The 12056-nt window shown below is 41.3% G+C and overlaps 1 protein-coding gene across 3 annotated transcripts in view; it reads left to right on the top strand.

Annotated features, from left to right (window-relative positions):
• The window catches only part of PRKN (parkin RBR E3 ubiquitin protein ligase), a 602317-nt gene that overhangs the window by 577730 nt on the left and 12531 nt on the right, over positions 1-12056 (top strand). For all 3 annotated transcript variants that reach the window (XM_088666303.1, XM_035108599.3, XM_088666302.1), the window contains one exon: positions 11429-11515. In XM_088666303.1, coding sequence (XP_088522429.1) covers positions 11429-11515 — 87 coding nt within the window. The remainder of the gene's footprint in view (positions 1-11428; positions 11516-12056) is intronic.

Raw genomic sequence — 12056 nt, 5'->3', positions numbered from 1 at the left:
ACATGGCATTTTTAATCAAACTGATACAGTATTTGAAATATATTAGGTGATGTCATACTCAGAGTAGCTATTTTGACATCATTGGACTTAAGTCTATTACTTTCAATGTGCCTGCTCTTAGCATGACTTTTTGTATATCAGCCATTCTGATGTATGGCTAAAGTTTAAATCTTCAGATACTACCATGGACAGGGTTCCTGTACCTTAAGTACAGTAGTTGTGTAGAAAAGGAAATTTATGCAGTTACGCCTTGCAATAGAGAACACAGATATTTTACAGTATTTTATTATGGTGTTCATACGCTACCCCAGGGCAGCTCACAATGCCAGTTAAAATCAAAACAGCAATGATGAAATATACCACAGTTTTAAAAAAAAACACAATGCAAATATTTATCAATTAGAAGAGCAGAGTTCTTTGGGTTTGGGTTTATTTTTTAAGCCTTCCATCTCCAGTGGTTAAAATACAACCTTCTTCAGTTCTTACAGTGCAATTTGTGTTATGGTTCTTATTAGGGTCCCTATCAAGGGGAAGTTTCTAAGTACAAGAACTTTATTCAGATCTTCGCTTGAAGATCCTAACTCTGGTGGTTCATGATTGAATGATTTAAGCTATAGTCAGGATGATGAAAAGCTTTACAATCTCTAAACCACTTTTTTTAGCATGATCAAAATGAATAATTATTTAATCCTATTGGTTTTAGTGAAGGGAGGCTTATCATTTTTTGCAAGCACATCATGCATTGGGCAAAACACTTTATCAGTTGCCCTTTGCTTTACACTTTTCCTGCTCCATTATGCAAAGAGGATGGGGTTATTGCTAAGCACAATCAATGTGAGCACAGGTATTTCGGCGCATGTTGCAGGGATTCAATGCAGACCAACAGCTTCCTCCAGCTGTTTTTTATCTAAGTAAAACTAGGAAGAGCCTAAGCTTCTTATATTCTCCCCCCTTTCCTTCTTGATTAATTATCTACTTGTATACACGTTCAGGAGTTTATGATGATAGAATTTGGATTATGTTTCAGCTTGTTACTGTTTAATTTACACACAGTGCTGTAAGTGTACATGATGAGATATGCCAGGTAATCTCTCCCAAACAAATAGCAACAATGCTTCTGTAAGGACAGCCCACAGCTATGTGCTTTTATTCCCATTTTCAGTGTGAACTACTAATGTTTAATGTTAATTCAGCAGCTAACCTTGTGGTAGAAAGTGTGTACAGTACATTAATTTTGAAAGTATTTTTGGATCCATCAATGAAGTTCTGATAATGCCCATCACCTGGCCAGCATAGACTGTCTCTAAGAAGTAATGGGACATAATCAGAACAAGATCTAATTATCAAACTTGGCTTTTTGCCACCCTGTGCAATTAAATAAATGGATAGACTCCAGTTTTATGATGATGCTTTAAAACATGCATGTGTGTTCCAGTAACATAGATGATTTTTCATTGCACATCTCAGAAGCATTATGATGGTCACCAAAAACCCATTCCCAAAGGCTGGGACTGAAGAGAGCCCTAGGGAAATTCATGTCCATTTCTCACTGGGTTCCCCAGGTAGCATGGGCTTTGTGTGTGCCATTCCTGCACCATCCCTAGCCACATGGCATTCAAACCACGGGAAAGGAATTTCAGAACACTGATGCCTTGAAACACCAGTATTCAACCTTTTAGACTGAAGGCCTATCACAGGGTTGCAATTTTTCAAAAAGTGAAAATCCGGACAAACGCCCAGATATATCTGGGAATTTCCAGACATTTGGCAGCCTAGCCTATCATAAGCCCAAATATGCATTTGGGAACTATTTTTTTTTATAACCATATATGTGTACAGTGGTTGTGCTGCTGTGGACATTGATTGAACTACCGTACTAGTAGAAAACCAATGGCATCATAATAATAATTTGTGTTGAATCAGCTTCCTGATCTGCTATCTGTTTGTAGGTAAACACTGCATTTACTGTGGTATGTAGTCATTAAGAGCTTTCCTAAAACTGACCTGATACCTTAACGTGGAAACTAATTAAATGACGGTAAGTTTAAGATGTACTCATTCACACAATATTCTGTTTTTACCATCTGATGGAGGTGAAGCACCACATTTCATTAGTTGTCTGGGATGGACTTTCTGCCTGCCTTCAATGGCAAGAGTCTGGAAACAGGCACAGGGAGAGATTATATACCAAGACATGAGCAGACTGTGGAGATGTGCCCTTGCCAGGCACAAGGGAATGAGGAATTGGCCTCCTATATCTGGTCCAATCTGTTATCTGTTTGTGACTGTGAGCCATTGATTGAGAATATACAGACTGCTGTGCTGAATGAAAAGACAATATACAGAGATGCCCCTGTAGAGCTGAGTGACTGGTAGGAATTTCTAGAAATCCAGAATAAAGGCAGGAAAACAGCAAGCTCTTACAATAAGTTTTGATAGATTTTTTAGGATTGGCTTCTTGCTAGGCTAGCAGTTTGTATTGACAATAGATGTTGATTTATTATGGCCAGAATCATTTGAGTTCCGAAAATAATTATTTTACTGCAGAAATGTAATCATGGTGTTTATCAGCTCAATGGGCCTCTGAGCTGTGCAGGGAAGCCTGAAACTGGGGAGATGGTGAAATATCTGACTGTATGTGAGCCAGCTAAATAAGAACTCAAACTTCAGAACAACAAACCACAGAAGGATTGAGCTGGACACACATATTAATGATTCACGTGGAGATAATTAGATGAGTGAAACTGGAATTTACACTAAGCCTTAAATCCTAAGAATACTTACCGAGTCTCCAAAACTAAGTCCCATGGAATATGATTGGGACTAGGCTGCAAATCTCCTAAATCATGGTTTCATAAACATATTCTCTATGGGCATAATCAGCTCTTTCCCCTCCTGCCCTTCTGTTAGTTATGGAAACTGTGTTGAAAAGGAGTGTTTCTGTTGTTGCGACACCAATAATAAAGAAGTGGCTTATCTCAACAAAAAAACATGCAATAGAGGTGATGAGAAAAAGGCTTCTATGAGAGATCAGTGAAGGAAGCAAAGGCCTTGAATGTGAATTCTGAAACCTCAGAAGTTTTTACTTTTGCAGGAGTCTTTCACTTTCCCAGGGGCTGTGTGGGCAAAGGCCTGGTGGGGCTAGCAGTCATGCAACGGTGGGGGACAGGGTCATATCTGCCACCTGAAGCAAATGGCTTTACTTTGCCTAATGGATGGGCTATCCCTGCTCTTGAAATGCCAGAGCATAAAATCACTATTGGCAGTGACTATCCCAGTTGGACAAGGCAGCTCTTCTCTTCCACTTCTCCTCAGAGTTTTCCCAATACATTATTTGCCAGTGGTGATGATGGTGATGATGATTTAATTTCTATACTGCTTAATATATTTAAAAAATATCTGTAAGCAGTGTACAGAAAATTGAAGCAACAGCAAACAACTTGATGTGTCTGGATCCAGCCTCAGAGACTTGCCCCGACAGCACCACTGGAGAGCGCTTTTCAGAGGCAGCAATGCAAGCCACTACTTGGGTTGTAGTGGCAGCTCAAGCTGCCATAAAGAAAATGGCAAAAGTGATGTGTTTATTCCTACTTTGGAAATGTTCTTTTCCCATTGCTTTCTTCCCTTGCTCTGAGATAGGTTGTGGATGAAGAGGGTAGGGCAGAGAGAAATGCCATAGCATCTGAATTTATGGTGATTTAATTCTTAGCATCTTAATCTCTAGATGCGCATTTTGAAAAAGTTGTTGTCACATTCAGCCTTCTTAAGAAGACTCTGTGTCCTTGAAATAGCAGGCAGCCTTTCCTGCTTTTTATATGTTCCGGTACATCTGAATAGCATTTCTCTTTATGAGATGGGCTTGTCAGGACCAGTTTTGCGTGTATCAGCTTTTAGTAACCCTGGACTGAGTCCTGGCTGTTCAGCATGATCACTCAGCTTGGCTGAGCTTTCCCATAAGCATTTATTCATGTACCACTACTGCCATCTTCTGGAAAAAAGAATCACTCATTTTAGGCTGGGGGTATTTATATACAGTATTAACTGATTTTATTCCATTCATGTTACAGGTAGGTAGCCGTGTTGGTCTGGGTCGAAGAAAAATAAAAAAATTCCTTCAGTAGCTCCTTAAAGACCAACTAAGTTTTTATTTTGCTATGAGCTTTCGTGTGCATGCACGAAGGAATTTTCTTATTCCATTCATGAATCGCTTCCCATATAAACGATCTCAAAGTAGAAACATCAACACTTAAAACAATTAAAAAGAATTCCACATGCAAAAACAATTAAAGACAATTCCATATCTATTAAAAACAATTCCAGTATATAGCATGTGTCCTCCTGTGCGAAGCATTATAGCTTTGGTAATCAAAGTGGCAAAAATGAAAAGGAAATATAACTGAGTTGTCTAACAGCTCTCATATATAATTAACGTAATAACAAAGATTAATTGTGGACCCATTGCAGCTTCCCTTTATTGTAAATACCCAGTCAGGACCGAGTCCATGCTTTATTGGGATAACCCTGTAAATGCTGACAAGCAACAGATTGTAATTAACTAGATATATGTATGGGTGTATATGCCATCAATATATGTGGCACTTTACAGAATAACATAAGCAAATGAATAAATGAACTTTTGTCCCTTTCTCAAGAAAATTAATTCTAAATTGCAGCAGTGGTGAAGACAAGAATGTTCCCCATTGTAAAACTACCCTTCGGTAGTCTTACTGAAATACAGTAAAGATGGTAATGGATTTGCATTTTTTAAAAAATAGCTCAGCATTTCATGATTAAGCATAAACGAGTTATATTGCATTGCTCCCATTTTATGACTTAGGCCCAGCAATAAATGAACTAGTCGAAGTCTAACAAAAATATCAATTGCCCTTATTTTCGGGGTATGGCTTATATTCCTTGAATGCTTAAAAATCCTGCTATGGCTTATTTTATGACTACGTCTTAAAATAGGGGAAACCGGGTAAGTAATGCTAAAGAAGGTGCCTCTGCGCATAGGCAGCATGCTTTCATCTCACCACTGTGCAATTATAGCAACCACCACTAGCCCACTTAGAAATAGGTAGCCATACGTATTGTTTGATGACACACCTTCCACGCAGAATAGAGCCCCAACTCCTTTCTCAGAAGTTGTAGCCATGATGCCTGGAAACCACAACAGAGCAAATGCATTCTGTTCCCCTCCACACACAAATCCACTCCTTGCTTTCCCACCACCATCCTGCCAAACTCCTGCTGTTGTGCCACTACCAGTCTAGGCGGGGCTGTTCTTTACAAATCACCCAGTAATGTAATTCTGATATTTATTATTAGATAACCTTATTCCACAGAAATCCAAGGTCTGTTACAATTCCCAGTGTTAGGATAAAGTGGGTGGTGGGCGTTCCCAATATGGAGACAATGTTTCAAAGCTGAACTAGCAGAGCAATCCTAGATATAAAAAGCCAGCTCAATTTACACTGGTTTAAGTTAAGCCAATGTCAGGATTACAGGTAGGTAGCCGTGTTGGTCTGGATCGAAGTAAAATAAAAAAATTCCTTCAGTAGCACCTTAAAGACCAACTAAGTTTTTATTTTGGTATGAGCTTTCGTGTGCATGCACACTTCTTCAGATAGGAGTAACTGACATTGGCTTACTGTAACTTCAGCCAGTTACTCCTGATGTCAGCTTAACCAATGAATTGCACAGTTATCCACCCTCATTTTAAAGCAGAGCTGCTCAACTTCTTTAAGTATTTCTATGCCACTTTCTCACATAACAGCCTACAACATGGCTGTGTGGCCACAAATTTTCCCGCTTTTAGCAGTCCCTGTCAGGGCAAACCACTGTGCACAAGTACGGTAAGTGGCAGTGTTCAGTATTGTGGGTCACAACATTGTACAGGCCTGCTTTCAACTAATACATTTGTGCTGTAGATTGCCTTACGAAAATATTCGCTGGCATCTTCTCTGCAGGCTTGCTATACTAGAACTCTAGTGCGTGTTTGTGTGTGTTTTGTATGCTGGTCCTGTCTGATGCTTCTTCCAATGTTCTTTCATATGCTGAAAGGAACTCTGTGGACAATGATCTCATCCCATTGCCTTCAGTGGAAATAAGCCTGATCTCTGGGTGAGATGGTGAACTGTTTTCACATCTTATTAGCTAATGGATGAGATGTAAAATCAGTTCCATGGTGGAAGAACACCCTGGAGGTTGATAAGTTTGTCAGAATAAATAGGCCTTCCCCGACACAAATGCATTAAGCACTCCCCTGTTGCAGCACAGCATGGATTATCAGAGAAACAAGCATCCGTTTAAGGAAAGAGAGGCCGGTTAGCAGCACAGATTTTTTCATTATTAAGTCCCAGTCCCATGGAACTCCCCCAGCCCTTTGGGATGAAAATTAGCATTTGCATTACTTATGGTCATCTGTTAGTCCCATGGAACTCCTCTTCCCCACGATAGTTCAATGAAAATGTCAAGTTGCCTCTGAAAACCAGCTGCTGGGTAGGAGGCAAACAGCTGTGAAGGGGGGCTTAAGATGCCTTAAGATGCAGCCCTTGGGCATCCCAGATCTGGCTGGCCACTGTTAGAATAGAACCATAGACTTTGTAGAGCTGGAAGGGACCATGAGGATCATCTAGTCTGACCCCCTTCAATGCAGGAATATTTTGCTCAATGTGGGGCTTGAACCCACGATCCTGAGATTAAGAGTCTCATGCTCTACCGACTGAGAAATAGGAAACAAGATAAGAGGTGGAGAATCTATTTCAGCCTGGGAGCAGCATTCCCTTCTGAGCTACCTCCTGGGGGGGGGGTGTCACATGCTCGTGCTGGGTATGACTGGGGGCAAAAGTGGGTGGGACAATGAATCCAAGCAAGCAAGCAAGGTGTACTCTCAGAATTCAAGCCAGAGAAAACACTTCAGCTGGGTGTAAAGTGAGGTCAGTGAGGGGTGTCTCCTGCGGAAAGAGGATGTGGTAGTCGTGTGTGGTGGGGGGTACCCTGGGGAGAGTCTCAATGAGCCAGTAATGGTTAGAGTGTTGGACTAGGACCTGGGAGACCAGGGTTTGAATCCCCCTTGGCTATGAAGCTCACTGGGTGATCTTAGGCCAGTCGCCATCTCTTAGCCTAACCTCTACCTCACAGGGTTGTTGTGAAGATGAAATGGGAAGGAGGAGAACCACGTACACCACCTTGAGATTCCTTGGAAGATAGGGGTGGTATATAAGTGAAACAAATAAATAAAGACAATATGTAGAAACCTGGAAGGCCACATTTGGCCCCTGGGCCTGAGGTTCCCTACACCTGGACTAGATGGGCCATTGAGGCTGCATTGAAAACGATGGGACTTGATTCTGGGTAGAAATGTATAGGATTGCACTGTGATTCTTATGATAGAGCAGGGCTCTTCTTGGGCATGAGCAAGTAAAGGTTCGCTTATCAAATAGGGGAGGATGGAGGAAGGCCAGTGGTCAATTTGCATTTCATGGCTTTGTTAGGGGCAAAGTTGTGGGCCAAAACAGATGAGTGTCCTCTGTGAGGTAGGGAACTGTGGCTATCCTACTTACATCACAATGCACCACCTACGTGACTGCTGCTGGTCCTCAGGGCATGCAAAAAGTCTTATATATCATTTCAGCTCTTTCATTTTGAAGGACTCAAAAGTAATTTGAAATTGAACTGGATACCTTTGTATATCAATTGTTAAAGAGCTATTTACAGTGCAATGTTATACACAGGTTTAATGGGATTTACTTCCATGTAAGTGCGCCTAGAATTGCAACCTTAATGTGCTGAAAAGTTCTCAGGTTGCTGAGTTGCTTTATTTATTCATTCACATAGTGTCCACAACAAGTAAGCACCTTACAGTTTAGAGTAGCTGAAAATATTTGTAGACGTCTGCCTCTAAAACCTTTTTAAAACATAAAAGTATACTGCAGTTGGAAATTAAGGGCTGAAAATAATCCAGATGTCCCAAGCGCTTCTCTTTAACACAGTGTATACCTAACACCCAGGGCTTTTTTTTTCCTAGAAAAAGAGGTGGTGGAACTTACTGAGCACCCACCCAGGTTTAAAAATAAAAATCAGGGGAAGCAACCAAAGTTATTGAGCTACCATCTCCTGGTAATAAACATTTTGTTCTGGGCCAGAGACTTTTACGTGAAAGGATGTGCCAGTGCCAACAACTTTGCAGACTAGAGGAAATACATAATTCCTATATAAGATTGAGTTGTATGTAATCACTGTTTGCTGTTGTTATTGTTGTTTTATTATTATTGGTTCTTAGCCACACTTTTTGTCCTAGGGCAGCTTCTAAATATTGTAAATGAACAAGATGCTTTTGAGCATATCAAACCATGGAGCACTGAAGACTTGATGTATTAAGACACTGACCCCTTCTCATACACATTAAGACATGCAATTAAAGGAGTTTGCCTGTAAATGTAATGTGAGAGGGGCAATTAAAGAGCAGCCTTATTGGCTGAGTCACATTAAGGGAGAGCATAGGTGGGTTGGAGGAAGGAGCTGTGAGGGACCAAGAAAGCAAAGGGGGAGGAGGTGGGTGTTTGCTGTTGCAGAAAACGAGAAAGCACTGAAGCTGGGAAGCAAAGAAAGTGGGTGACGTGGTCAGGGTAATGAGCCGAGGCAATGCTTAGAAGTCGTGTTTTGATTAGTTGTAAGCTGAATGAGAAGAGATTCAGCAAGGCCTGGTGCCACCTGGATTAACTATGTTGAGTCTTTCAATTTTACCTCCATTTTATTAGTGCTAAAAAGACAAATGAAGTCGCGGCTCCTTAGAGACTGACTCATTAACTACTTGGGCCCACAGCACTTTTGTCTTTTTGTTGCTGTAGACTAAACCAGCAGCTCTTCTGGAATCGATAACAGATAAGAAACTCTGCAAGAAAACACACACACTGTCTACAGTAAAAAAACATGTTCCAGTCCACACTTGGATTTTATTTTATTTTTAAAGCCATTAATTCTATAGATAGATGATGATCACTTCCATCAATAGCTATTGCCCATTTACCCCCAAATAGTTGGCACGTTAGATAGGCAGTTCATAGTAGAACCATCATTGGATCAGACAACTGCATGATAATCACTGTCAACCCCTGAAAAAACATGATCATGTCAATCTACATAGTGTCTGGCAGTGAGCATAGGAAGTATGTAATTTATTTATACATTTGTTTTCCAACCATATGGCCCTCAGAGCAGTTTCACAGCATAAGAAATAGATATGAATAAAACAGTTATTAAAAACACTTCCATTAATAATCTAAAAAACAACATAGATGCCAGGCAAGCCATTCCTAAAACTAGCTTGTGTGCAAAGTACATTGTGCAGGCTTTCAGTAGTGCCCTGTTCACTTCCTTCCACCTGCTAAATCAGTACATGGGCAGCCGAGAAGGGAGTTTTGAGGACTGAGATGGAGAAGTTGCAGGAGCCTAAGCCACAGGGATGGTGAAGGTAGGGCTAGGCATGAGGAGAGCCATTGTTGTCCAGTGAAGGTGTTTAATGAAATACAGAAGACCAAAGAGACCAAGTCTGAAAGAGCTTCACTTGAGTCAGGTTCAGAGCATGTCCTTGAATCACACTGGATGAAGGGCCATGGGACAAATTGTTCCATTCTTACCAAAGCCATTGTTGGGTGGATGCAGCTGGTAGTTCTAAGGACAGACAATAAAATGGGAATGAAGTTGTTTTGGGTTCCTGTTAACCTTTCATTCTCATCACCCTGGACCACCAGACATGCAGGCTAGGGCTAATGGAAGCTGTAGTTCAAAACATCTGCAGGGCACCATGTAGGCTACCCTAGTTTTCTGGAGAAACTTACTGCTCACCAGCAATGGTCAGAACCCTGCTTGAATGATGGCTTGTTTCAACATGTCTTCCCAACATGCTCTTTTTAGAGCTCTAAAACCCATAAGACGTCAACCCTTCTCCTTAGCTTACTGGCTGGTGGGAGTGTTTTGTTTCTTCTCTTCATCCTGTCTATTGAGGTTAAACAGCTTTCAGTTTTTCCAGAAAATGTACAAGCTGTATCCCAGTTCTCCAGACAGCAAAAACTGACACAGCAGAGTGCATTCTTCTGGTGCTTTGGTCCTCAATCCTTCAGTCTTCCCATGCAAAGAGTGCTTTAGAGTGGACTCAGCCTGTTGTTCTGTTTCATTTTGCATAAACTTCATTTCTGCGGCGCTGCAATGAATTGTGATTTCCTATGGTACTTAAAGTGACAACAGAAGCGTGACAGAGTGCAAAATGGAACTGCAAAGATGAGACATGAGGCAGATAAACATTTTAGTGTCAAGTGCTGCCGATATGTCTATTCATTATTTGTGAGAGCCAGCTCTGTATCGAGAAATCAAGAGTGGTTTATCAGCTTGGCTTGTCAGTGTAGCTAACAGTTGAGAAATCCTTCAGTTCTCTGAAGGTGGGTCAAGATTATGTAACTCCAGAATAGGATGAAAAATACCATTTTACATTATTGACTTTTCCTCTTGCCAACAAAGACAGTGAAATTAATTGGGAAATGATAGTTCAAAGATCAGTGGCACATGTCAAGGCAAGCTTTCTTCATTACATGATACATAGGAATATTTTTAGATAGTAATAAAAGGAGGCAGAGATGGCCACTTATTGGATGGCTTTGAAAGAGAATTAGACAAATTCATGGAAGTAAAGGCTATCAGTGGCTCATAGCCATGATTACTCTGGTCTGCCTATGGTATGCTTCTGAACACTAGTTGCTGGAAACCACAGAAGAGCAGAAACTAGAGCGCAGTTCTGCCTTGCCAGCTTCCCAAAAAGGATCCTAAAGCAGGGATGCTGAAACTTTTTCGGCTCTAGGGGCCACGTTATGTCTGGGCAACTTTCCAGAGTCCACATGCCAGAGGCAAAAGTGAGCAGAACAATTAATATGAATTTTACCTTTTTAAAATAGGCTGGTTTCTTAACATTCACACACCCCTCCGTATCCTCCATCCTGAATTATCAGAGTTCAAGGTGACAACCCAGCCCAACAAAAACACCCAAGGAAATTGCAAAGCAGGGCTGGTAAGTGGCTCAGGAGGGTCTGTCAACTGGGGAGTCCTGAGGGCCACATAGAGAGGCTTCAGGGGCCACGTTTAGCCCCCGGTACTGAGTTTCCAAATCACTGTCCTAAACTAAATTTATTTCATTGTGGTCGCTAGTCTGTAAAGGATATCTGCAATTTCTGAAGTTATCTTATTTCCTAGCAGAAAATTATACAAATAAATGGGATTGTGTTAATGAGCAGGCTGTGTAATAAGATGCATGATTAGAAGAGCTGATGAGAATTTAATGGGATGAGAAAGACGATAGATCAGCTGGTGTACAACCCTCTATGATGGTACTATCTATCTCTGATGTTTGCTCATGTCTTCTGGCTTCTTTTTCCAGTTTGTGTTCTGCCGTGAATGTAAGGAAGAATACCATGAAGGAGAATGCTCCACACTCTTTGAAACTCAAGGAGCCACAGCCCAAGAGGTATGTGGCACATTTCACAGAAAATTAGCTCTAGCCCAAGCCGGGACACCAGGTCATGAAATTCCAGAGAGGGATCAGGTCGTGGTGTAGACACAGTGAAACACTTTTTTTTCAGTGGCTAAGAGTTGCAACCACCAAAATTGCTTTGCTTATCATGACAGACGCAGAATGCAGGGGAACATTATGGTAACTGCCCCTCTTTCCATGTGTCTCCTTCCCTGGCTGGCTGCCTTGGGGGGAAAGTCTGAGAAGCCCTGTTCTTCTCCGCCTTTTATTGACAGTGTTGAGTAAGTGCACCATTCCACAGACGTCTGTATATAGAGGAGTGAGCAGTGCAGATGAGATGATGTACAAGGATTCTGTACGTTCACCTGCCAAAGAGATGGCTGCCAATGACAGGCTCAGCAGCATCATGCAGTATTCTTAGACAGCAGAGTTTACTACAGACACCTGCCCAGCTCTCTGCCTTTGAAGAGTGACTGGGCCTGGGAACCACCATTTTAATTTCTGTTAATGCCCTTGCACTATGTCAAGGAAGTTA

Source organism: Zootoca vivipara, chromosome 3 (assembly GCF_965207765.1).
Source record: "Zootoca vivipara chromosome 3, rZooViv2.hap1.1, whole genome shotgun sequence".
Taxonomy (NCBI): domain Eukaryota; kingdom Metazoa; phylum Chordata; class Lepidosauria; order Squamata; family Lacertidae; genus Zootoca; species Zootoca vivipara.
The sequence above is the reverse complement of the archived record's forward strand: the minus strand, read 5'-3'. Positions and strand labels throughout refer to the sequence as shown.